This window comes from Vicia villosa, linkage group LG7 (assembly GCF_029867415.1).
Source record: "Vicia villosa cultivar HV-30 ecotype Madison, WI linkage group LG7, Vvil1.0, whole genome shotgun sequence".
NCBI lineage: Eukaryota > Viridiplantae > Streptophyta > Magnoliopsida > Fabales > Fabaceae > Vicia > Vicia villosa.
In genome coordinates, this window is record NC_081186.1 from 88165370 (window position 1) to 88192089 (window position 26720).

General features: G+C 31.0%; 6 protein-coding genes across 7 annotated transcripts; 3 read left to right on the top strand and 3 right to left on the bottom strand.

Moving 5' to 3' along the window:
- The first annotated feature begins 2162 nt into the window (after window positions 1–2162).
- On the top strand, window positions 2163–2558 carry LOC131619613 (putative lipid-binding protein AIR1). Its single transcript, XM_058890692.1, has one exon. It carries the CDS (start codon window positions 2163–2165, stop codon window positions 2556–2558), a length of 396 nt encoding a protein of 131 aa, XP_058746675.1.
- A 557-nt stretch (window positions 2559–3115) lies between these two features.
- Window positions 3116–7291, bottom strand: LOC131619615 (uncharacterized). Its single transcript, XM_058890693.1, has 2 exons — window positions 7208–7291; window positions 3116–3583 (listed from the first exon to the last, which is right to left on the bottom strand). Exons 1-2 carry the CDS (start codon window positions 7289–7291, stop codon window positions 3116–3118), a joined length of 552 nt encoding a protein of 183 aa, XP_058746676.1.
- Window positions 7292–14210: 6919 nt separating this feature from the next.
- Window positions 14211–15005, top strand: LOC131617731 (uncharacterized). The gene has a single exon (XM_058888987.1). The coding sequence runs from the start codon at window positions 14237–14239 to the stop codon at window positions 14840–14842; it is 606 nt and encodes a 201-aa protein (XP_058744970.1). The 5' UTR covers window positions 14211–14236; the 3' UTR covers window positions 14843–15005.
- Window positions 15006–15918: 913 nt separating this feature from the next.
- LOC131615629 (putative pentatricopeptide repeat-containing protein At5g09950) lies at window positions 15919–19541 on the bottom strand. The gene has a single exon (XM_058886767.1). It carries the CDS (start codon window positions 19478–19480, stop codon window positions 16421–16423), a length of 3060 nt encoding a protein of 1019 aa, XP_058742750.1. The 5' UTR covers window positions 19481–19541; the 3' UTR covers window positions 15919–16420.
- Window positions 19542–21574: 2033 nt separating this feature from the next.
- Window positions 21575–22612, top strand: LOC131615631 (uncharacterized). Its single transcript, XM_058886771.1, has 3 exons — window positions 21575–21784; window positions 21871–21940; window positions 22312–22612. Exons 1-3 carry the CDS (start codon window positions 21643–21645, stop codon window positions 22454–22456), a joined length of 357 nt encoding a protein of 118 aa, XP_058742754.1. The 5' UTR covers window positions 21575–21642; the 3' UTR covers window positions 22457–22612.
- Window positions 22613–24008: 1396 nt separating this feature from the next.
- On the bottom strand, window positions 24009–26453 carry LOC131615630 (SNF1-related protein kinase regulatory subunit beta-2-like). 2 transcript variants are annotated; one of them, XM_058886769.1, is made up of 5 exons: window positions 26319–26453; window positions 25988–26240; window positions 24986–25146; window positions 24604–24766; window positions 24009–24433 (listed from the first exon to the last, which is right to left on the bottom strand). In XM_058886769.1, the coding sequence occupies exons 2-5, from the start codon at window positions 26120–26122 to the stop codon at window positions 24116–24118; spliced, it is 777 nt and encodes a 258-aa protein (XP_058742752.1). In that variant the 5' UTR covers window positions 26123–26240; window positions 26319–26453; the 3' UTR covers window positions 24009–24115. The 2 variants fall into 2 exon arrangements, with proteins under 2 accessions (XP_058742752.1, XP_058742753.1); XM_058886770.1 differs by lacking the exon at window positions 26319–26453 and adding an exon at window positions 25234–25301 and having other exon boundaries at window positions 25988–26126.
- Between the last annotated feature and the right edge of the window lie 267 nt (window positions 26454–26720).

Consider the following 26720-nt stretch of genomic DNA (forward strand, 5'->3'; position numbering starts at 1 on the left):
TTCCGTTTAAAGTAAATATCATATAATATATTTTTTAAACAAAGGATTTAATTTCTAAAATAAAAAAATAGAGAGAACAGAATTGTGAATTTAATACTAGGGAATAAAATCCAAATTTTGGTTTAAAAAGGATGACACAAATTTTTAATTGAAAAATAATAAAATTTAATATGTCATTTTAATTATAAAATGATTTTTAAAAACTATCTGCAATTTATAGTTTTTGTAAATTCAAAATGTAAAAAAAATATATTAATTATATTTCTTTCATTTCCTTTAGTCAAAAGAAGGGGTAGTATAGGAGATAACTGGAGACTAGAGATACAAAAAATTATTACAAAAATAGAGAAGGGGAGACTAAACATAGACCAGTATCTAAAGATCGGTAAATCAATTCTATTGATGCTAAAACTATCCAAAAGAGCTACTTGGACCCAATTCTAAAGTATATACACACAAGGTTTTTCCATAAACGAGCTAGTGGGTAATAGGGATTTTTGTGGTGTAATTTGATTTTGTGGTGTAATTTCAACGATTTTGATGTAAGAAGTCATTTAAATTGTAAAAAAAAAAGGTGTGTAGTTCGGCTTGATTCAGTTGATTTTTAGAAATAAAAACGAATCAGACCAAAACAAATAAATGTAATTTGGATTAGTTCGGTTGATTTATTTTTTTACAAAAAGTTTATTGAGTCTTATATACACATATAAATGACAGCATAATTTTATATTTACTCATTTATGTGTGTTGTCAAAGAACAACAAAATCCATCATCAACAACTTTTCATTTAATATACAAAAATAAAATTAGCGAAAAGTGAAATAAAAAACATAAATTAATAGCATAAATTAATATAAAAAATATTATAATAAAACCGAAAAAACAGTGAAGATGAAAGATTAGAGAGAAAGAAGTAAAGAGCAGTCGAAAAAAGATATTAAAGAATAAAATGTGCATCAAAAATATAATTGAAAGAGAGAACATTAACATAAAAATAAGAAGATAAAAAGATGATAGACTAGAAAAAAGGAGATGTGATACTGTTAAGAGAAATTTGAAAAAATTTAAATTGAAACCTTAAGTGTGAGGAAGAGAAAATCATTTGTAATCGTAAAGATAATGCATAATAGGTTTGAATTTGCATTGGATGTAGGTTAAATAAATTTTAGATTGTAACATAATACAGTTTGATTTAATTAATAAAATATAAAAAAAAAAAACCCGAACCCTATTTTATCAAGCTTGTTCGATTTTAAATATCTACTAGACCTTTTTAAGTATTATGAAATTTGACATGAGAGCTGAAGAGCTGGGTTTTGTGTTGTTACCTAATATAGAGAATCATATTTCTTTATGAATGAAAATGTGTTAAAATTGCAAATAAAATCGTAAATAATATCTATGCTACATTTTTCTTTTCACTTTCACGTGTTCAATAATCTTATAATTTTTTTCATTTTGATAAAGAAAAAAGATCATCCCAATATTTCCTTTGGGTGTAGATATTTTATGTGTTATTTAACTTGAATGATTTTTTTTGTAAAATAAGTGTTTCAAATTTCAAATTAAAAGTAAAAAAGATGAGTATTATTTGAATTTAAAAACTAATATAGTATTTGAGACTGTACAAAATACATAACAAATAAATTTATTTTTCAAGAAGTTTTAGAAAAAATAATAGTAAAATGTATTTCTAAAAATATATCAAGATTTTCATATTTATAGGTAAGTTGATTCATAAATATAAAAAGTATTTCTAAAAATGGATCAATATTTTCATATTTAAATTTAATATAATAAACATTATACAATAAATATTTTAAGCTATATTTAAATTTAAATAAAGATATTAAAATAATAATATTATAAAAGACATTATATGTTAAAATTAAGTTCCATGTTTTCTTATTTCTCATTTTTCATATATAAAAAAGTTTTTAAAAAATAAAAATAGTGTGTGACGGAAAATAAATTAGCACACATCTTCCTATTTTGAATTTAAAGTCATAGAGATAACAAAAAAAAATGAGAAACATTATCACAATATTCACCCACTTCCTTTTAATTATATTTGTACTACCTCACACTTTTTCCCCTATAAATAACGTTCACAAGTTCAACCAATTCACATATTACAACATTTAATAAATAATAGTTAGTCATGGCTTTCAATAAATTCTTTGTCATAATTTTAGTGCTCTCTTTTGTTTCTTACTCATCATTCACCGAGGTTAATGGTTCTCCATCTTCACCAAGCTCAGCACCTTCAAATACGGCTGTTTCACCATCCCAAAGTCAATGTCCCATAGACACCTCAAAGTTAGGGGTATGTTGTATTGCTTTAGGAAGGATTATTATCACCAATTTTCGTTCGGATGATAATAACTGTTGTGAATTAATCGATGGTTTGGCTGATTTGGAGGCTGCAACATGTCTCTGTATCACACTTAAAGCTAAAGCGGCCGTGCTTGGAAAAAAATTTGATATAACTAACGACATTGGCGTGATCCTTAATACTTGCCAAAAAACTATTCCTCCGGAATATAAATGTGTCTAAAAACTTATAATAGGTTCTGTCCTTGTTGAATAAGCACTATGTGCATAGTAGTAATTGTTTTTAATATGATAATTGTTAACAACACATTCTCTAATATTTTGCATGCAATGTTCTAGGTTGAAATTCACATTTACACCGGACTTAGAAGTGTGACAACATGAAATAAAAAAACTCATGTGAATTTCAACCAACAATATAAAATATTTTGCAAAATATTTAGATTGAGAGTGTTGCTAACATTTTTTAATTATTAGTTTTATTAAGATATTTTGTCAAAATAATAATTTGGCAAGCTTGTTTTTATAAATTAATATCTTATATTTTCAATAATTTACTGTGAAATATGATGTTTGTTAGAAATTTGGTGTAGATGTCGTATTTTTTTAATGAAAATATTTTAATTAATACTTATTATTTTTAAATAAGTCTATTGTCCAAAAGATATTCAACATCACAAGATTAGGATATGTCTAAAAGATATCAGATACAACTTCTAAGTTGTCCCTATTTCTAGTCTAACACATGTATTTTTCATAATGAATAAGGCTTAACAACATCTACATTCCTGCCAATGTACCTCTCTTGCCCGTTCTGTATGTAGCTCTAGCTTTATACACTTGGGTAACACTCATGAGGTTTTCTAGATCTTTGTCTTTCAAAGCAGCAACTATGTGCCTTAGAGTCATATTGTACTTCATCATGTCATTCACAAACTTTCTTTCATGATCTTTTGTACGGCCTGATATGTCATGGCTTTCCAAATCCTTAGATAGTTTATGATTGTGCATCCCACACCTAACAATCACCTTCCAACCGATACCATTTGGAACATATCTCAGCCTTAAAGGACTTTTAACTTTCATACTATAAATGTTTTTTGAGGAATTATTTCTTTCATATACATTCCTTCTTTTGTAATTTCCTTCTCTCTCACAACCCATAATCAATTTATCCTTCCTCCCTAACATTCCATTAGCAAAATCAGAACGAACATTGACAACAATACCATGTCGTTTACCAGTAGCCTATGTCCATGTTAAAACATCAAATCGGGACTTAAATATCTGTCAACTGCAACATATAAATATCAAACTATCAGTTTCATAAAGAGAGAAATAATTAAAATTTGCATTTGTTGCATAGAAAATATACGACATTTGTAGTGAAGAAGCTGTTGGTTCTGGACTATTCAAGTAAAAACTTTATCTGCATCCATACCGGAAATTTCAAGTATAAGTAAAATTTTCGGTATACCGAAAAATCAGAAATTTCCAAAATTTTTTTGTTACTCCCAAAAAATTTCACAAATTTTCGGTATTTTTCTTTGGTTTTCTAGAACAACCAGATTTAATTTTTTTTTCGATAAACCGTGTCCTGAAAATTTGGAAATCACACACTATTTCCGATAATAAGAATACTGGAAATTTCGTTTAGAATATCGGAAAATTGATTTTTACTGTATGTCCATAGTGAATTTTTTTTAAGAAATATAATTTTTTTAAAAGGTAAATAATAACAGGAGCATTTTTGTCAATACAAAAATATGGAGAGTGTCAAGTTTAATTTTAGAAATAAAAAGTTGAATTATAGTTTGTAGAAATAAGTTAGACGTCTACTTGAACCCAAAAGTATTATTTAAAATACTCTTTTAAAAATCCATCTTCTATTGTAGTTGTTTCTTTGTGAGTTAGTTATTAAAAGGGTCCACATATTAAAATTTGCCTCCTAATAAAATAGACTATATTGCTAGCATCTTTGAAGTGACTGACCCATAAGAGTAGCGTGAAGAAGGGAACTTGACATTACCTCTATAGAGTCTATACCTTATAAATATAATTTATATTTGGGTTAATGAACTTTTTCGTCCCATTAAATATTTCAAATTTCGTTTTTAGTCCCTCCAAAATTTTTCTTCAAGAAAACGTCCCTTCAAAATTTTTCTTCCGAACTATTGGTCCCTAACGTCAAATTTCGTAGCTAATCAGTGGCTAAAGTCGTAGCTAATCTCTAGCAAATTTGACATTAGGAACAATAGTTTAGACGAAAAATTTTGAAGGGACGATTTCTTAAAGGAAAATTTTGGAGGGACTAAAAACGAAATCTGCAATATTTATAGGGACCAAAAAGTTCATTAACCCTTTATATTTAAAAGAAAACATGTTTGATTGTTTATAAATTTATTTTTCTTAATTTATAGATTATATATTATATAAATTTACTCAAATAATTTATATTTTTTTATTTTTTATTCCAATTTTACAAATATTATCTTCATCTACAAAAATAACAATTAATTAAACATACTCTTTATGTATTATTTTAAATTTATGAATTAATTCAACTAATAATTTTTGTTAAATATTACAAATTCAATAAAGATATTTATCTCTTATATTTTTGTACCTAACGAATAGTAGCTTCCTATCACTATCATTGGTCCCTTGTTGTATTTGAAAGAAGACAAGTAGACATTTCTCAATTGACTGAAGATCAACGTCTTCTCTTGCTAACAAACATTTACCCATTTGTTTTTTTGAGTGATCTATTCTTTCTCAAATTATATAAGTTAAACTCAATTTTTCAAAAATGTAGGCTTGGATTTATCTTTCACAAGTCAAGTCTTTCTAAGACAAAGAAAGGGATAATGATATAACATCTAACGATTTTTCTGTTTAGTCTAGAACATTCTACACAAAAAATAGGATCTTACACTCAACGAGCTCATCTAGATTTATTTGAGGAAAATTCACTATTTAAATTTTATATACTAGTATTTTTTTAAAGATTATATATGTTTTTGATTCCTATAAATATCTTAAATTTTGTTTTTAATTCCTATTAAAAAATTAACATATCTTAGTCCTTATAAAATTTTTATGCATGCAGTTTTAGTCTCTGTTATTTTTTAAAATTTTGAAAACTGTTTAATTACTCTTAAACTTTTAATTTTTAAATAATTTTTTTCATGCGTATTTAGAATACTATAAAACATTTCTATACAAAGTTATAGAATTTTTTAAAATGAGAAGAATTAAATATGAATTTTTTAAATTTCAAAAGATAATGATAAAAGTATTGCAAATCTCGACTTAGAAATTAAATTTTGAGTTCTTTTTTTTTTTTCGAGAATTTTTTTATAACGTTCTAAACATGTCTGTAAAATAATCATTCAAAAATACACATCAGTTTAACAGTATGGACTAAAATTACGTGCATAATAATTTTGAAGGGATCAAAACATGTCTTTTTTTAATAGGGACCCAAAAAAAATTTGATAATTTTATAGGGGCCAAAAACATATTTAATCTTTTTTTTTATAAATAAAAAATACATTAAAATTTAAATTATTTAATTTTTAGTGGAATAATCTTAACAAAATTACTCTCTCTTACTTATAAATATGTCAAAACAGTGGGTTGTGATCAATGAGATAATTGACCTTGCAAAACAAAAAAAAATAGACATGTGTCTAATTTTCAAAGTAGAATTCGAAATGGCATACAATTGCGTGGACTAAGAGTATTTGGAGTATATTCTGATTATTATGAGATTTGGACTTAAATAGATTAAATGAACAAGAGCTTGCATATTCAATAGCCATATGCAAAGATTAGTAAATGGAAGCCCAACTGGAAAGTTTGTGGTTGGTCATGGACTAAGGAGATCTGTTTGCGCCCTTCTTATTCTTATTCTTGATAGCAGTCAAAGGGTTAAGTGGCATATGTCACGAGGCAGTCCAAAATGGAGACTTTGTGGGATACTAAGTAACAAATGGGTTTAAGTTTGATATATTAGCACTGTTTTTGTTTTGAGAGAAGATGTGAAGAGAGAAGTTGCACAGAGAGAAGTATAAGAGAAAGCCTACACTTCTCCTGTTTGGTTTGCAGAGAAATAGAGAAGAGAGGCTTTAATAACGTGGGACCCACTAAATTTTGCAATCTTCTCTTATATGAGAAGAAATGGAAGAGAGACGCTACTTTACCATTCATTTCCATAAATATCCCTTATTTTCATATTGCAAATCTGTAAAAAAAAAAGTTTTCTCTTATGCCTTTATTAGTATATATGTATCATAGCGTGATTACTATTATTAATATAAGATGATATAATATAATTTTTTTGGGATGATAAAATATAAATAATGTTAAAATAATAAAATCATACTAAATTACAAAAATTAAGAGAATTGGAAAAAATTATTTAAAAATTAAAAAATAAAAATCAATTTTCATATTACGTAATTAAAATATTAATTAATAAAAAATTAGTTAATTAATTAAATGATATAATTAATATAAATTAATTAATTAACATTTTTAATTATTTTCTTATATTTTTTAAAAAAAAGATAAATTGTTTAGAGGAGGGCTTTTTCGTCAATTAGTCCCATCATTCTATTTCTCTTCAACTTCTCTTATTACAAACAATACTACAAATCTCTCTTATTTCTCATTTATTTCTCTCTTCTCATCTTCTTTTTCATCTCTTTCTCTCTTTTTAATTTCTTCTCATTGCCAAACAGACCCTAAAAGGAGAAGGTGAGGAGTCTAGGGGGAGGGAGGTAGGGTCTAGGAGTCATGAAGAAGGTGTATTTACGTCTTTCAAGGAGGGAAAGTAGGATCCTACCTTAGCTTGCAAAAATGTGTTACTTGGCTCATGAGGTTTGGAGGTAGAACAAAAAGGTTTGACATTGACATATCAGGCACAAAAGCATAAAGGTGATAGTGCATCATTTTCAAAGAATATGGGGTCTGAAGAGGGTGTGTTGGTCAATCCTAGATTCTACTCTTGTCCTGGTGTGAGTGGGGACCACAACTTTGCTCTTTCCGGGTCTGAGGTTGGGTTAGAGAGTTCGGGTCAGGATTTAGGCCCAATGACTTTAGATAAGGCATGTTTGTTGGCCAAAAAGGCTAATGGAAAAAAGAATAAAAAAATATGTGAAGTTAAAGATTTGGGAAACAAGGTGCAAAGGAATTTATGGAGCATCAAAACAATTAAGGAAGGTGCAAAGGAATTTATGGAGCATCAAAACAATAATGAGAAGCTTCGAGCTAGCATTCCAAAAGTAAGTTATATGGAATAAACTTTGATGAGAGATTTATATAGGTAACATAATCTTTTCTACATTGCTAAACTGAATCCATTCCATTTAAGTTTCTAGGTGTGTTGGTAGGCCGAAATCCGAGGAGGTTTGACAATCATTATCGAGATGATGAAAATTAGGGGTGAGAATAGGCTAAGTCGAGTTAGGCTTTTGTGAAACATGAGATTGACTTGCTAAAAAAATCAAAGTCTAAGCCTAGTCTCTAACCTATCATAGGCTTATTGTTAGGCTTGAACTTGGCCTTTTCAAATGTCTGATTATCCTATAAGTCTACTTAAAAGCCTATTTCATTTGAACATTTATAAATAAGCAATTCAGCTAATGTTTAAATTGACTAATAAGTTAAAACATCAATGAGACTAAATGTTTGATTGTAGGGATTTTCCGAGTTTACCCAGTAACATAAATTTTGTGATGCTATTTATTTGTGAGAACTTATGACATTGTTCATAAGATTTTTTAAACTTATTTTAATAAGTTCTTATGATAATTATAAGCTTTATATTTTATTCTAATTGAAAATACGAAATACTATATAATAATAATCAAATCATTCATATTTACTTAAATAGACAGTCTTGATAGGCTTAAAGGATTTTTTATGGCTTGTAGCCTAACCATTTCAAATAAATAGACTTATAAAAATAGCTTAGACCTTTTTCTATTAAAAACAATGTTTGGCTTGAGCTTGTGTAGGCTAAGTCGTAGGCCTTTGTCAGTTGGTCTAACTTATTTCTACCCCTAATGACAATCATTAGTGGATGGGCGTGTGACACTTATATATATATATATATATATATATATATATATATATATATATATATATATGAGGAGGGATCAAATTACACCCGAAGAGTTACACCACGAGTTACACTCGTTCAATAACTACATCTCGAAATAATATTTTTTAAATTCAACCGTTGGATTGAAACATAATATCATATAGATTATTCCTATAAAGTTTGAGCTTAATCTATAATGATTTACTATGTCATTGAATAACATCAAAATTAACGTTATATGAAAGCTCATTTTGACGTTAATCTTTGGATATCTTGATGATATAGTTTGAGCTTATATATATATATATATATATATATATATATATATATATATATATATATATATATATATATATATATATATATATATATATATATATATATATCAAGTGAGAGTATTTTAAAATGAGAGATGATAGGAATAAATATCAACCATTGGATTCATCAAGAGAGAGAAATTAATAGCCACATTAATGCATTAACCTTTTCTCTCTTGATGAATCCAATGGTTGATATTTATTCCTCTCATCTCTCATTATAAAATGCTCTCACTTGATATGCTCCCTGTATATATATATATATGTAGTATTCAGTATTATAATATTATAATATTATAATACTTATCATTCTTCGAAGTTCCAAAGAAGATGTGTCATTCCTTGATTAGGCTCAAGACAAACTTTTTGTAGAATGGTTGATCGAAGCAAAGGAAGATCAATTGAAATAGGTGGAAAACTATCTACAAGAGGAATGAAGAAGGGGGAATTAGAGCAAAAGATGTGGAGATATTCAATACAACCATGTTGAACAAATGAAAGTAGTGGTGCCTTAATGACAAAGACACTACTTTCATTAGAGGTAGCTTTTGTGAAATTAAAAGGTTCAATTAAACCAAAAAAAATATGTGTGAGGACAAAGAACAATGACTACTTGAGATAAATGACCTTCAACAAAATAAGAAGATAAAAAACAAGAAGCAAAGTAACTTATTTACCCAGTTCGATCAAACGATCTACTTTGAGGGAAAATGTAGCTCTCCAATTCAATACTTCCAAAAGTTGTTACAAAATGTTACGAATGAGTTACATTAAAATAGTCACCCAAGTTGCAAAGAATAAACTCTATTTTTTATCCTAGTGTTTTTCAATATCTCAATCTCTTATTCTCTGTCTATATATGAATCACAAAATTCTAAGGTGTTTAAAAGTGTTTCCCTATTTCCTTAGATACCTCTAAAGTTTTCCTTCAACCATTGTCTCTTTAAATTTTTCCTTACTAAGATTGACACCTCTTTCCTTTGTCTTAAACAATATAATATAGAAGGTTGTAAAGACGAGAATGATAAAGATACATATTTATAACAATTGAAACTCAACAGATTCATTACAAGTCCATAATATAACCCATTAACAAATGTATCCACGAACCAAAATAATGAAGTTTAATGTACGTAAACCGTGAAAATTAAGCTTAAGCTACAATATATTGAATCGCCCGACCCACTATTGTGTCCTCGCGACCGCGTCGCGTCGACTCCACTACCATTCTCCCGCCAAGCTAGCTCCACCTCCAGCCTCACTTTGTATCGACTCCTCTTCCAGCCTCATTGGGCAAGGCCAAGCCAGCTTTGCTCCCAACCTCACTTTGCACCATCGCGCCAGCTGCGCTGCGAACTTCCCCTACAACTATGTTGATTTCGTTGACTTTTAGGTTGATTTTCAATTTCTACAATCTTAAAATATATTTTTTTCTCTTCATCACTTAAGGTTCTAAGTTATACTTTAACAAAAACAACTTTTTAATAGATGTCGTAAGGTGTTAATATTTTCTCTACCCATAATCGACGTCTAGAATTAAATTTTGATTTCAAAGATCATTTTTCTTTTTAAAATTTTTTTTATCCGATAATTTTTTTATTTTAATAAACATTTGTGACAACTTCATTGTTTTGAACAAACATACGAATTTGACGGACATAAAAAAAAAAAACTCTTTATGCATTTATTGGAATAAACATAAATTATTGTAATGTTTGATTAAAGTTTGATTAATTAACTGATTTCATTGGTGTGTATTAACATGTCCAAATTCTACATAATAATTACTCTAATGAGAGTATGTTAAATCAACCTTTCCCTATTTGACAATATTAGTTGACTGACTTGGGATACTGTCCCCCAATCAAAGTCACTTTCTAAGAAATTTCTATATACCTCCCTTTCACACCATGTATATATAGTACTCAAACATGTCATAGGGTTCAAACAAACATAACACATGGACTCCTTCAATTTGTTTCAATCTCGCAATTTCAAGTTTCTTCTTTCTTTTTCTCTTTTATTTGTTTTGTTTTCTCTTCTTTTTCAGTCCTTAAAGCCAATCCTTTTGCAATACTACTATAGCTTCTACACCATTGACAAGAGCTACATGTTTCTTCTATCCAATACCCTTCTTGCTTTCATAGCATTATGTTCTACTATATTCAATACCTCTTCATCAAACACTCATGAAAGCATTGAATATGCCGTTGACAGCGACAAGAAAAGCCGCTTCGAGTTTTACATAACAGAACCTGTTGATAATGATAACATTTTGGAAACTGAAACACCAAAAGAAGATGAAGAAGAAGAAATGAGTTTGATGAAAATGGAGCCAGAAAATGTGGTTGTTGAAACAAAAGAAGAAGACGCTCTCATGATAATTGATGAATATGAGAGAGATGAATTGAACAAGAAATGTGAAGATTTTATAAAAAAGATGAAAGCTACATTCAGTTATGATTCATATGCTGAGATTGAGAAGAGTAATTATTTCAATTATTATCAGAATCAGAAATCACTTGTTCTTGTTAATTAGTAGTAATTGGATAATTAGTATTACCTGATTTTAACTTTTTTAGATTTTTTAGTTTTGCTTGTAGGAATTATTAAATATTTCTTTTTTTTTTACATGATTATAGAAGAGGATGTTCTGTTCTGTCTTTTTGTTTTATGAAGATTGTGATCCAATGACAAATCAATAAACATTTTTGGTATTAGTCTTATAACTACATTTTGTTAAAAAAGTTTACAAGTCTTTTAAGGATTCGACATGTCATGAAATTTTGGGCTTAAATTAATGTATTTTAAGAATCTGCTAGATCTCCAGCAGCTTTGAATTTTTACAACAACTAATTTAAATCAATTTAGTTATTCCTTCCATTCAATATAAATTATATATTTTTTAAAATTTTTACTTTTTCATTAAAACAACTAATTAAAATTTTTTATATCTTTGCATAAAATTTATTTCAAGAAAAATAAAAAATATGACTTCAAATAAGTATGCTTCTATTTTATTAGAGATGAAGTATTAATATGTGTTATACCAATCCAAAGATAGGAGACGATAGAGGGAAATTGAGTTCTTATGCGATTGACTATGAGTTCTTAGGAGATGAATCTATAAGTTTAATACTCTAACATTTAAATAAGTGAATGAATAAAAAATAGATTGAGTATATGAATGGATATTGAAAATGACGTGTGTTTCTTTATAATGAAATGAGTGGTTAAAACTGTTTTCATTTAATCTGACGATTTAGGTTGGAGAGCGTTTGACCAGATCCAACTGTAAGAAGTGTGTTGTAGCAATTACATTCTCAATTGGTAAACCAAAATTTTCTATTGAATAAATTACACACAATAGTTGATTTTAGATCCAATGATTCAAATTTCAACCTTAGTTTCAAGTAATAAAACACTTTCATGCTTTAAAATGATATCAATCGTCCAGTTAAGATCAGACAATCAAGGATAAGGGTGACAATAAATCGAAACAAATCAAACGTAGTTTGAAATTTGATTCGACACTAAAATTATTGAACTTGATTCATGAAGCAACTAAGCTAAATGTGGGGAAAGAATTAAGTTTGTTAACTAAATGAGCTGATTTAAACTATGTGTATGTGTGTATATATAATGGTATTTTGGATCGAACTCTAGTCTCGATATGGGTAGCTTCTTGGTTCAACAGAGATTAAGCATACAATCGAAGTCTGTTCACATGTTGTAGTCAAAGTACGCTCAAGGATTCAGTAGTCGAAACATGCTATGTTATTAACTTGTAATCTATAAATAGTCTGCTCTCTCATCAGGTTGTTGAGAGGGGGTTAAGAGTTAGTTGTTATTCACTTGGAATCTATAAACCCTATTATTGAGAAAGTGAATAGTAAAATTATTTTAACCAACTTTGTTATCTTTCTTTTCCCTATATTCCCCCCCTCTCTCTCTCTCTCTCAAATTGAAACCAGGTTTCTTATGTTTGTTCAAAAAATCTCTCTTTCTCGTAGGATCACTTTCTTCCTGGTGCGGCTTTGAACACAACAAATTGGTGTGGTGAGCATGGAGGAGATGCCGTCAACAAAGTTTGAGACTAGGAAATTCATCGGTGTGAACGATTTCGGTTTATGGTGCTAGAATATGCGAGTCATTGTTGTTCAACAGAGTTTACTAGAAGTGTTAAAGGGAGACGGAGCCACATATGTTTCCCTAATGGAGAAGGAGAAAATGAAGATGTTGGATAAAGCCCACAATGCAATCATCTTGAGCCTAGATGATAAGGTTCTGAGACAAGTGTCAAAGGAGTAAACTGCAAAAGATGTGTGGAGCAAACTCGAAGAATTGTACATGACTAAATCCTTGATAAATCATATGTACTTGAAGTAAGCTCTGTATTAATTCAAGATGAGTGAAAACAAAGTCTTGGATGAGCAGTAAGGTACATTCAACAAGATGATTCTTGAACTGGAGAATATCGACATTAGTATTGATGATGAAGATCAAGCGCTATTATTGTTGTGCTCTTTGCTTAAGTCTCATGTTCACTTCAAAGAAACTCTCTTGTATGGAAGAGAGTCCTTGACCTTTGAATAAGTTTAATCTGCCTTATACTCAAAGGACTTAAATGAGAGAAAAAACATAAACCATCGTCTGTTGGTGAGGCCGTTAAAGAGAAACTCTCGAAGAAAAATGGTAAGTAAATGATACTCCCTCCGTCTCACCATAGGTGTCCTCCTTCCTACTTTTATTTGTGTCAAATTATTTGTCCATTTAAAATACCAATGTGATATTTATTACTCCCTCTGGTCCTATTTATAAGAAAAAATTCTCTTTTTAGATACATTGAATAAATAATGTATTTAGACAACAAATTGTCCAGATACATTATTTATTCAATGTATCTAAAAAGAGAATCTTTTCTTATAAATGAGACCGGAGGTAGTATTTCTTTCCACTAACTTATCCTTATTTATTGTATTTTAATTCATTTAAGTATCCCACTACCTATTATTAATAAGGTTATTTTAGTAAATGAGACTCATTTTCTCATTAAAATCAACATAATTAATCATTTTCTTAAAAAGTGTGAAAATCTCAAAGAAAACATTTATCGTGAGACAGAGGAAATATTAAATATCTATGTAGTTAAAATACGAATAAAACGAAGTATATTTATGTTGTAACATGATTCTATAGAGATAAACTATCCATATTTTTGTATGGAGCAACTTAGATTTCACATATATTTTTCATTTTGTTAAGAATTGGTCAAATATATTTTTTTTTATGAGATGGAGAGAGAATTGAATTAGAAAAATTAGTTGACTGACTTGGAATCTTGTCCCGTTATCAAAGTCAGTCATTATACAGAAACATGTGAGAGACATTTTTCCAAGTAATTTCTTCACAACTCCATGTGTATATATATATAGTAGACAACCATGTTTTAGTGTACTCAATCCAAGTTTCAATATGTTTCAATCTAATCTCAAGTTTCTTCTTTCTTTTTCTCTTTTATGTGTTTTGTTTTCTCTTCTTTTTCAGTCCTTAAAGCCATTCCTGATGCAATACTACTATAGCTTCTACACCATTGACAAGAGTTACATGTTTCTTCTATCCAATACCCTTCTTGCTTTTATAGCATTATGTTCTACCATATTCAATACCTCTTCATCAACCACTCATGAAAGCATTGAACATGTTCTTGTTCTTGACAGTGACAAGAGTAACCACTTCGAGTTTTACGTAACAGAACCAGATATTACAGAAGCAATTGATAGTGATAACATATTGAAAACTGAAACACCAAAAGAAGATGAAGAAGAAAAGAGCTTGATGATAGTGGAACAAGAAAACATGATTACAGAAGCAGAAGCAGAAGAAGAAGAAGAAGAAGAAGAAGAAGAAGAAGATGATGTTCTTATGATAATTGAAGAATATGAGACAGATGAATTGAACAAGAAATGTGAGGATTTCATAAAAAAGATGAAAGCTAAGTTCTGTTATGATTCATATGTTGAGAAGAGTAATTATTATAATGATCATCAGAATCAGAGTTCACTTGTGCTTGTTAATTAGTAACTTATCTTAACTTTTTTAGAATTTTTCTTTTTTGGTTTGTAGGAATTAAATATTTATCTTTTCTACATGACTATGTCAAACTCAAAGTATGTTGTGTTTTGTTTTATGAAGAATGTGGTCCAATGAAAAATAAAATATTGCTATAATTCATAATATATTAGATGCTAGTATTTGTGTTCTCTGTCGTTTATTGTTATTTGTTTATTTATTTACATCTTTCAATCAAAGACAGAGACAACACATTAAAATAGTATCCAAAATAAACCTTATGAAAATATCAAGCACGTACCCGGCCTATGTGTTGAGATCGACTTCTTTTGTTCATTCGTTCATGTCCGTAAAGCATAAGAAAATTTAATAGGAACCTCAACTATTTATGAAATTGTCTTTCAGGGGATCGGTCTATTCAACTAATGTGCTAATCTATTTTCAATGATAAGCATTAAGTTCAGTATAATCAAATCCATCTAGAATTTTAGCTTAAACCCTTATTTCATGATTATTAGTAAAGTTAACAATGTTGTTACATAGTGTACATGTTAAATTTTAAGGAAGATTGATGAAAGAAAAAAGAAGCACCTTGTTGTTGATTTACTCTTCCAAAATCATCGTAAAAGAAGATGAAGATAGCTTTGTGTAGTTTGCGATGATCACTGATTGCTCAACAAGCATCGAAGAAATTCAAAATTTTGTTTAACATTAGTTATTAAAATTTTGATAGTGCCATGCCATTGTCAAAGTGTTCAATTAGTTATATGAGACCGTCAAGACATTTTTGATCATGTAATGAAGTAGCTAATCATGTACTCATTATCATTATGATGATCAAATATTATAAGAACATTTGTTGTTTAAGTTCATCTAATATCTTGCGAAGGAGTGTTTTTTTCATACGTGCCAAGGAAATAGTATCCAATTGTTTATGACTCATCACGTTTTGCTTTTGTTATCTATGTTATTGTTAACTAGTTGTTTCATGTGTGACAAGATAGAGTCTAGATCGTCAAATTGGTATGATTCTTCCAATCTTATTTTCTCTTCTTGTAGTGTATCTTAATTATAGTGCTTGGTGTGTTGTTTAATACATTATTCTATTCTACTTTTTTTTTATTGGCCTAAATATCTGTTTTATAGTTCTGATCCATGTAAAAGTTCCCCAATGTCCTCATTAAGCATTTTGTTATTAGGACACGATGAAAATTTACATAAAGAAGACGTACAAAAAATGAATACAATTCAGTACATAAAAACAAGACATCTCCGTATCAAACCAAATCAATGTCTTCATCTATTATTCCTTTGTAGCTGCACTTGGTTGTACTTGTTGGATCCCAATAATTGCACATTTACTTCTCTTTGTGGTGGATTGTCATCAAAACTTCCAGACATTGCCAATCTATCTCAATATGTGTCTCACTATTTTCCTTCGCTCTTCATTCCTATTAACACCACTTATAAATTGCACTTCTAAATTTCAACCATGTTTCCCCATCGCCACAGTGGTGAAGAATCCTGTGGACAATGTTTCCATGCTGTAGATAGGTCCAGAGAAACTGTATAATTATTTAGCATTTGTCACCAGTAATCCCCACAAGAACAAATGCCACCGTCAAAATGGTGAAACCGATTTGAATCTCGTAAAATTATCTGTCGATTAACAATCTTTGATATGTATTTGAAAGCAGTGTGACAGTCACCACAAACTCTAAGGTTCTTCATTATCCTTATTGGCAGTTCTGATTTGCGAGTGAGAACAAAAGCAATTGCTAGTTTTTCACTATGATAACTGAGGAGTTCTTCTTTGTTTTCAAGCTCAAGATCATAGAGTGCATATTTGGTTTCAGGCACATATCCAGCATCCCTCATTTTGTTCATTAGCTCTTTCAGCTTTTCATAGATTTTTTCTTTTTCAGGGTGTGTTTGATCTCCAGCTACAAACAAATGAACTCCATCCTTCATGTTGACCCAACTACACCCAGCTTCTTTCTTCACAGCTGCTTTCCTCATTGCCAACCTAGCCTCTGCTACATCTTCCCACTTCCCACCAGCAGCATGCATGTTAGAAAGAAGTACATAGTTTGCAGCATTTTGTGGCTCTAACTCGATAAGCATCTTGGCGGCCCTCCTCCCAAGCTCTGAATTACGGCCGTTAGCTCGGCAGCATGCTCCTAAAACTGTTCTCCAAATAAGGATATTAGGATCCATTGGCATTTTTTTGATAAACTCCTCTATCTTATTAACATCACCTGCTCTTCCAAGAAGGTCTACCATGCAAGAAAAGTGTTCTATTCGGGGAGTCAATCCATACACTTCACCCATTGATTTGAAATGCTTAAATCCTTCATCAACTAACCCTACATGACTACAAGCTGAGAGAACCCCAACAAAGGTGACATGATCTGGTGATTGGTCATGTTGTTTCATTCGTGTAAAAAGCTTTAGAGCTTTTTGTCCATGTCCGTGGCGTGCATAGCCTGAAATCATTGAATTCCAAGAATATATGTTCCTTATTGGCATCAATTCAAAGAATCTTGAAGCATAATCTATCTTTCCGCATTTTGCGTACATGTCAATTAGTGCACTTCCAACAACAACATCTGATTCTAAACAAGCTCTTACAGCACATGCATGAACTTCCATACCACGTTCTAATGTTGCAACTGAAGCACATGCACTCAGAACAGTGGCAAATGTGAAACCATCCAATTTCTGACCCCTTTGCATCATAAGCCATACCAAATCCATGGCCTTGTGCAGGACGCCACTGTGTATGTATCCAGAAATCATTGAATTCCAGCTCACTTCATCTCTTCGCTCAGACATTCTAGAAAAGATAATCTCACAGTCCTCCATCTGCTCGCACTTTCCATAGAAAGCTAGAAGTGCATTCTCAATAGCATTGTCATCTGCAACAGAATATTTTAAGATTAAAGCATGGATTTGACGGCCCAATCCTAAAACTGAAAGAGAAGAAACTGCTGCTAAGATATTGATAAATGTCACTCTATTAAGTCTCCATCCAGCTTGCATCATCTCCAGAAAACATTTTACAGCCTGTAAAACTGATGCCTCATAATTTGCTAGCGCGCCAATAAGAGAATTCCAAGAAACTTGATCATATTCTGGCATTAGAAAGAAAACTTTTTGACATTCATTGATAGAATCAGCTTCAGCATATAATGTTAAGAGGGCGTTTGAAACTGAAACATCCAAATCAAGCCCCCACTTGATCGCTTCACCATGTATCTGTCGTCCTAACGTTATCCAACCCAGGCTTGCACACGAACTCAAAGTACTAATAACTGAGAAATTTGAGGGCACCATTCCATTTCTCCTCATTGTATGAAAACAAGTAACTGCATCCTCAAATCGCTCATTGTGGTCAAGGCCAGAGATCATAGAGTTCCACGAGACAGTATCTTTACTAGGCATGAGTTTAAAAATTGTGCAAGCATTATCAATGGCATCACATTTTGCATACATATTGACAAGCGCATTTCCAATCAAAATCCGAGAATCAACCGAACTGTTGCGAATCAGGTAAGCGTGAACCTCTTGACCTTTTCTCTTCCCTTCTTTTATATTCGAAAATTCAGTAAAAGCACTCAAAAGAACCACGTAAGACTCCGAGTTTACTTCCACTAAATCCTTCATTTCCTTAAATACTTTCGCCGCTTCTTCCCCCTGATGCTGCTTTGCCAATCCAACCATTAACCCATTCATAGTCACCGCATTACGATCATACATCTGCTCAAAAATCATTTTAGCACAACCCATTAAGCCATACCTTGCAAACCCATTAACCAAAGCACTGCCAACATACAAATCATGTAAAAATCCAGATTTCACAACTCCCGTCAGCATCTGCTCAAGCAAAACCAATCCACAGTCAACCAGCGAACACGCAGCAGTTACTAAACTACACAATGTATATTCATTAGGCCTTAAATTAAGCTCAACAGCTTCCATCTGCATTCCAGAAAATAACTCAAAAGCATTAACAGCATCCCCTCTACGACAATAAACCGAAATTATAGAATTCCACGTAACAGAGCTTCTAAACTCAATTTCATCAAAAACCCGCCGAGCATCACCGACATAATCAGAACAACTGGAATACATTGACATAAGCACATTAGACAAAACCATGTCCAAACCATTCGGAGACTTACGAATAAACGCATGAATTTCCATCCCAAGTTTAAGCCTAGTCGGACCACACTGCTGGCAAGCTCGAAGAGCACTACCAATAGCGTAATGATTAGGTAACAAACCATTAGAAATGATCCCTTTGAATAGATTACATGCTTCATCAGGCAACCCATTTTGTGTGTAACCCGAAATTAAACAAGACCAAGAAACAAGATTCTTTTGTGGCATTTCATCGAACAGTTTCTGTGCAGAAACCAAGTTTCCGAGTCTAACGTATATGTTGATGAGAGTGTTGCAGAGGAAAACATCATGGGTGAAACCGGTTTTGTAGATTTGTAAATGAAGGTTATTGGCATCGGTTAAGGAAGAAGATGTTTTGTATGAATCAAAAGGTTGAAGTTGAGAATGGGAAAGTGTGTAGTGACGGAGAAAAGTGTAAGTTGATTTGAATTTGGTTAATACGCGGGTATAGTGGAGTATCATAATTTAAATGTTAGTATTTGCAAAATTCATGTTTCACAAAATCTCTATATTTGTTTTTCAACTAAAAGGTTGTTGCAAATAGAAAACAAGTATTGATTTTCAATTTTTAACAATGGGTTGTCACTCTTTTGCTTGATGGATTGGGCTTGGCCCATTTATATTCATTCTAATTCAATATTTAAAAAAAAAATTTACTTTTTTCCACTTTTAGATGTGTTCTTCACCATGTAAAAAGTGACAATTGCTCATAATGTTCAAATATATATCTCCAAAGGCACCACCCTTTTCACACACACAAATTGGTAAGAAACTTCTAGGATGCATCTCCACAGCACTCCTTAGTTAAATATTTAGTGATTTTTTTGGAGATGCATCTCTAGAATATGCTCTGTTAGTTCAAACCAGAAGCAATCAGGAGTAATTGTATAATGAAAAAAAACATATATTAACATCATACTAAACAAATGGGTGGTTCAGGATGTTGCAATCTTTATAATATCTTCGATTGATCTTGTAATCGCCGCCGCATCCACTCCAATCGTACGCTTTGTTGAGTAACAGTAAAAGGTCTACATAACCTTTAAATCATCATCCTTCTCCAGTTCAAGCATGATGAATTACATCGTTCCTTTGTTGTCAATTGAGGGTGAACGGTACTCGAGTTTGACAACTCTTCAATTTTCTAAATATCGCAGGAGAGTATTCAGTTTGGATTTCAGATCGATGAGAAGTATGTTCTCAGAGAAGTATGGTCGAGCACGCATTTTAAAATCATCATTCATTTCATCCGGTTTAACATCATGTTTCACTTTGTCACAATTACTTTGGGAACATATTTGAGTGCACCATATCTGATCAAACCTAATCAGACTGGATCGTCAATGACCTTCAACTGTTGGACTTTGTGTGAATGGGGATGTACCAGCGAGGTACTCCGATGTCAAAGTGAGAAAGAGAGCAAAGGAGAACAAGTATAGAGATTAGGTGAGAATGAATGAGTTACCATACCCTATAGTGAAAGAGGGTATTTATAGCCCTCAGCGCTGGGCCAAGATCTCCATATTGGACTGGATACCCAGGCCCAAAATGGAGACTGCCAGGATCTACATGTGTAGTGGAGATCAGCACGTGGTCTTCATCATGGGTCAATCGCTACGAAGTTAGGGGAGACGCGGTCTTCTCGGGAGCGCGTAGACTCCGCCCTATTCAGATGATTGAAGGTGAAGGAACCCTACAAAGAGGAGGATTCTCGAAGGGATGTCAAACGAAGGTGCTTGTACGAAACGCCTGCTCGAGACCCTGAAGGTGGCCTTGCTCGGTCCACAGTCCTGCCCGAGAGGTTTGTGGACTTGCCAGGTTTAGCCAAGAATGGCTCCTGCCCGGCGTACATGCAGGTGTAGTCCCGTGCGAGTAGGAGCTCAGTTGGGTGTTTTCCGTGGTTATGATGGATTTGGGTCTTGCGTTATGTTCGGACCAAGCGTTGCCCCAGTCTAGAACAATATATAATACCACCAAAAATAGAAAAATATTTTAAAACTTAAATTGTCAAAGAAAATTCAGATATGCATCTCTGGAACACACTAAACTTTGTCCGAAGATACATATTCAGATTCAACTTTTATCGTTTCAGTCCAGAAAACACATTAATGCAAGGAATGATGGATGAAATGAATGAACTCTACTTGCAATTTCACATTCTTTTGCTCTCTTTGATGTGATGAAATATAACAATTATGTTTTGATGTTAAAAAGTTGATTAAGAATGAGTATTAATTATTGGAATAAAATTTATATTTGTTTGTAATTTTATTTATATTTATAAATCAATAATTAAAATAATTAAAATCTTGTAGAGTAAAAAGTTTTTAACTATTTACTTATAAAAACAAAAATTAGGATTAATTTAAGATATTGAAAGGGGGGTGGAATACAAATTCGGGGTAGAAAGTAAAATTTCTATCCTAGGTCCATTTTGTTGGATTTTTCAAAAAACAAAAAAATTCTTGTGGATTAAATAAATAAAATATTGTCTACCACGTGGACGTCATGTGATCAATGACTGATGAAAAAATCCAAAGAGATAGGATATTTGTGATAGATAGTAGAAAGATGATGATGGCTCATAGTAGCACACAATAACAAACCATTCAATTCAACAAAAAATGGCTTCAATCACCAAAGTGATTCTTCTTGATTCTCCTCTTACCTTCAAAAACTCATTTCTTCCTAAATCACCTTCACTTTCTCACACCATTGTCTCTCCAAAAACAAGTAATCTTGGTTTCAAAGTTCATGCTCAATTAGGTAACATTCTTCAAACTCTAATTGTTTAAACTTAATCTATGTAACCAATATATGGCTTAATTTGTTGATATATATATTTGTGTTAGGTGGTCGAGATGAAGAATCAAAGAAAGGAGAAAAAAAGAAATTCATAACCAAAGAACAAGAACCTGAACAGTATGTAGTAACTAACAACAATTAATTCAATGTTATTATTAAATTAGCACTTGTTAAGTTTTTTTTATGTGCACATTTCATTATATGACATCAAGAGATTCGTTTAAGATTCAGTAGACAGCCTGCTATCAGGTTTTAGATTTCTAGATTTCTGCTATTGAGTCATCCAACATTTATTTCCACGCTCTAGATGTTCAATCTTAAGCGTGAGAGAGTGTGTTAAGAATTTTACATTACATCAGATAATATATTGTCTAAACGCGTGCTTATAAATGAGACACGTCGGTTTTGTAGGTATGAGTTAGTTGTAGACACATTTCTCATAACATTATGTTTGATTATGTTATGTTTGAATGTATTGGATGATGCAGATATTGGCAATCAGCAGGAGAGAGGGAAGGAGAGAATCCAATGAAGACACCACTTCCTTACATTATCATATTTGGTATGTCAACTCCTTTTGTAATCTTAGCCATTGCTTTTGCAAATGGTTGGATTAAGGTACCTATAAGATAAGACCTAACCAAACACTTTCTTATAGATGATTCCCACCAAATCTTCATTCTCACCAATTTTATTTTAAGCTAAGCCTGAGTAAATACTTTATTTACTTTTTTTTCATATATGTAATGTACAAACATTATGTTATAAATAAATATTCAATTCCAGATAGATGATTCAGTCCCACTTGTGTAAAACTAGTGACTTGATCAGTATTGTTTGTGGAAGTTCTTATGTGGTGGTAATTCTGGGGAAGGTGTATAGAATTCATCTTCATGCATCAAGGTGTAATCGCGATAGCGGCGAAAACGGTTTCTCATACTCAGATGATTTTACTCTTCTTGGGATGTAATCATATGAATATAGTATGTGTTTACTTGAATCCAATTCTCTCATAATACTTGTGGTTGCCGAAATTGTGCCATCATTCCAGATTTTTGCATGACAAAAGAAGCAAAGGATAATCTAATTTTTAATGGAAGCTATATATTTGTGATTTCCGCTATTTGCCCGTTACGATATTCAATATTTCTCATATCGGGTTTTGGGTGATCCGATATTTTCCGCAATCCGATATTAACAACAATGATTTTTATGTAATTTAGTTTTGTTTGTTACGTCATGATTTTCCACTCAAAAACATTCCGTCCCTTCGTGCCTCATATTTGAGAAACTGTACCAAATGAGATGAAGTCGGCAAGTTAAAGACCTCGCCAACATTCTAGGGAGGAGAACCAGAGAAAAAGTCGGGCTCTATGAAACTTGTTGTGAGAACGAAAGAGCCCGGACTAAGGGAAAATGGGGTGAGTTGCCCCAGTGGCATGGTTAGCTCGGCCAATAGTAAAGGATTTTAGTTCGGTCAATAGTGAAGGATTTCAGTTCGGTATATAATTAGTCTTAAATGTGTAGATAAATCAAATTATATAAAATAGTCGTGATATAAGAAGAGTTATTATATGTACACGCAGAAATTTGTCATATAAAAAAGGGACAAAGGATTAGAATGAAGGTTTAATCATCGCTCTTATTAGAGTTTTCAACTCTCTAATTAACTTTTATAATAAATTCACAATCAATCGAATGCATGTGATTTTTTTACTGCAATGCCATGATTTTGAAATTAAAGCACCAAATTGCCAAATTTTGATTTTTTTTTTTCAAGATGCCACTTTTTACTTTGATGGACCGACCATTGATTTGACGCCATTGATTGAACGTGCGGAAATATTAAAATTTTTCTCTTTGGAACGCATGAAGGAAAATAAAAAAACTTTGAAAATTCAAACTTTTATTCAGACTAAATATGATGCAAGATACCTAAAATAATAAAAAAAAAAATCATTGTCTTGGTTGGATTAAGGTAGCCATTAGATGATGAAATCACACCAAACACTTTCTTTTCTTGTCATGTCTTGTGTCCACATCTTATGTTCACCAACTTTACTTTAAACACTTCACTAGTAATACTTCTTAAACTTGAACAAATAACTCCTTTCAAACATCATGTCAACATACATTCAATTCTCAAAGAGGACTAACTAGTGCTATCAATATACTAACTGCCAAATAAATAAATAACTATTCCTAAACTTAATTACATGAAAATAAATTCTTAAAATTTACCTATTCCAATCAATTTTCTACCTATTAAATCAATGACCATAAAAAATATTCTCAAAGAAATTTTTCTCTATACATCACTTTAGTTACAAATTTTTGTTGTAACCTTTGAGTTGATCTTAGTGCCGCAAATTGTTCATCATCAGATTTGTAAACGTATAAATGATTCAAATTCACATGTGTTAAAGTAGGGACTGAAACAGGTCCAGCATTGCTCGTCGACGCATATTCGTCTGCTATTATAGCTCTTAGTTGTGGTGGTAATTCTGGTGGAGGCTTGTTGAAATCATCTTCATTTAAGAGTATGTTATCGTAACTCGACGGAGGCGATGATGGATATTCAGATTCATGCATTCTTGGTGCAATATAATTCTGTAATAGTCGAAGTTACAATTAGTCTCACCCTCTAAACTTACACTACATATGCAACATATTTCATTTATGTAAAACACTGACAAGAATATTAAATACTGATTCTAACATGACGACACTGATATAAGTATATAATATTAAAGTGAAGAGAAAGTAAACTTAAAAATTACCTGCAAATCCAATATATTGTAGGCATAACCTAAATTATCATGATACGATGGAAACTCAGGCGCGTATGTCCAAATACCATCTACGTAGAAAAGATAATGATAGATTCTTATTGGAAGTGTTTTAATAATCTCGAATCCTTCACCTACATTCTCCAAAGCCTCTCTAAAAGAACAAAGGATTTAAAAAATGTCATAATATTGTATCTTTTGTCTCAAATATAAACATCGGTGTCTGACACGCATCAATGTTCAGGACTTGTACGACATCTGAAGTCAATCAAATGTTGTATCATGTCCTTATACTTGTGTCAGAGTCCGTGCTTCATAGAATATAATTCATAGAATATAAGTAAAAAGTGATTAAAAAAGTTGATGTGATTACATTGTTTTCCAGTTGTCCCATGAACCTGCAATAGCAACATTGGAACCTCCATAATTCCATATAATCCTCGCACTTTGCAAACTTTCATGAACCACTGTTTCTGCGTATGTGTTGTGCATCCATCTTTGCGGCGATTCAGCTTGACTCATCATTCCAGGGACCTTGAAAATTTAACATAAATAATTAGTGGATACAAATTATACCGTATTATTATTCAAAAGAATAATCTTAATATTATAGAAGTGTACCTAGTAGAATTGGAGAAATGGTTGAATAGAATGAGTATGAGTAAGAGAGGGTTTTAAAGCATTTTAATCTGTAATGGATAACACTTAAATAATTAAACAAACGACTCAGCGCATCGCAGACTTTTTATTAGACTTAACTGAATGTTCAATTCATATATAAAATTTTATCAAATAATTCTACTATGATCCACCTAGATATAAAATTCAATCAAATAATTCTATTACGGTTGACTCATATACAAAATCCAATCAAATAATTTTATTACTGTCCACTCACACACAAAATCCAATCAAATAGTTCTATTTTCGTTCATTCAAATACAAAATTCAATCAAATAATTCTATTACGGTCCATTCAGAAACAAAATTCAATCAAATAATTTATTATGGTCCATTCAGATACAAAATTCAATCAAATAATTCTATTACGGTCCACTCAGACACAAAATCCAATCAAATAATTCATCTATAATCATTATTATTAATTAATAACAATAAATCTTAATACAATTTATTAATAATTAATTATGTCAATCCACATTTGATTAATTAAATAATTAATCTAATCTTATTCATAATTCAATTCTGATTTTATTTTGCTCAATCTAATTTTATATATTATTATTATTATTTTCCTAGCTTCAATTTAAACTAAACATGATGCAAGATATCAACACAAAATAAAAAGAATAATTTATAATTTTTCTTCGAAAAAAGGAAATAGAAAAAAATAAAAAGAATCATTGTTTCTAACCTGTTGCATGTCAAGAAGAATTTGAGAAGGCATAAAATTCATCTCTTGTTCATATTCATCATCTTCATCATCATCTTCAACCCTTTTAATTCCAGAAGTTCCTTCACCATCAATTCTTCTACTATTACTTCCCATCACAATCTCAAACACAAACCCAAATTTTGTTTTGTAAAATCAACGATCCTTAAAATTAAACCATCCATCACATAGGCAGAGTAAAGTAGAAGAAAATATTCATGTTCATGAAGAAAAACTGCAAAAATGAACCATGAGTTCATCAGATAGAGAAGAAGAAAAAGAAAATTAGAAAACAAAAAATTTCAAAACAAACCTTTGAAAGTAAACTAGGAATTGACTTAAGGTAGAAGAGTGACATTGTTGTTATGGAAACGAGGTTGTTTTATGATTTTTTTTGTTTCATTAACTACTTTCTTTTTCTCTCTCCCTATGGAATTGTCCCTTTTCTATGCCTTAAAGTAAATGAAAAAAAAATAGAGTAATGTTGGTTGGTTTTATTATTCTCCAATGAATTTGGAAGATTCCACGGTGGAATTTGAATAATTACTATGCCTCTATTTCAAAGGAGAATTAGATTGTGACCCGCGCGATCCGTCGCGTTGTTGAAATAATTAATTTTTTTTTAATTTTATATAAATATATGTAAAAAAATATATGTATAAATGTAAATTAAATCGATTAAAAAAATATAAAATAAATATTGAATAATGATAAT

What these genes read in the sequence shown, in the direction of transcription:
- LOC131619613 (XM_058890692.1), top strand. Translation starts at nt 2,163, where the DNA reads ATGGCTTTCAATAAATTCTTTGTCATAATTTTAGTGCTCTCTTTTGTT.
- LOC131619615 (XM_058890693.1), bottom strand. Translation starts at nt 7,291, where the DNA reads ATGATGCACTATCACCTTTATGCTTTTGTGCCTGATATGTCAATGTCA. An exon ending in CTCCAAACCTCATGAGCCAA is followed by an intron (nt 3,584 to 7,207) that starts GTAACACATTTT and finishes ACATGGACATAG; the next exon opens with GCTACTGGTAAACGACATGG.
- LOC131617731 (XM_058888987.1), top strand. Translation starts at nt 14,237, where the DNA reads ATGTTTCAATCTAATCTCAAGTTTCTTCTTTCTTTTTCTCTTTTATGT.
- LOC131615629 (XM_058886767.1), bottom strand. Translation starts at nt 19,480, where the DNA reads ATGATACTCCACTATACCCGCGTATTAACCAAATTCAAATCAACTTAC.
- LOC131615631 (XM_058886771.1), top strand. Translation starts at nt 21,643, where the DNA reads ATGGCTTCAATCACCAAAGTGATTCTTCTTGATTCTCCTCTTACCTTC. An exon ending in CAAAGTTCATGCTCAATTAG is followed by an intron (nt 21,785 to 21,870) that starts GTAACATTCTTC and finishes TATTTGTGTTAG; the next exon opens with GTGGTCGAGATGAAGAATCA. An exon ending in AAAGAACAAGAACCTGAACA is followed by an intron (nt 21,941 to 22,311) that starts GTATGTAGTAAC and finishes TGGATGATGCAG; the next exon opens with ATATTGGCAATCAGCAGGAG.
- LOC131615630 (XM_058886769.1), bottom strand. Translation starts at nt 26,122, where the DNA reads ATGGGAAGTAATAGTAGAAGAATTGATGGTGAAGGAACTTCTGGAATT. An exon ending in TTCTTCTTGACATGCAACAG is followed by an intron (nt 25,147 to 25,987) that starts GTTAGAAACAAT and finishes TAAATTTTCAAG; the next exon opens with GTCCCTGGAATGATGAGTCA. An exon ending in ACAATATATTGGATTTGCAG is followed by an intron (nt 24,434 to 24,603) that starts GTAATTTTTAAG and finishes CGACTATTACAG; the next exon opens with AATTATATTGCACCAAGAAT.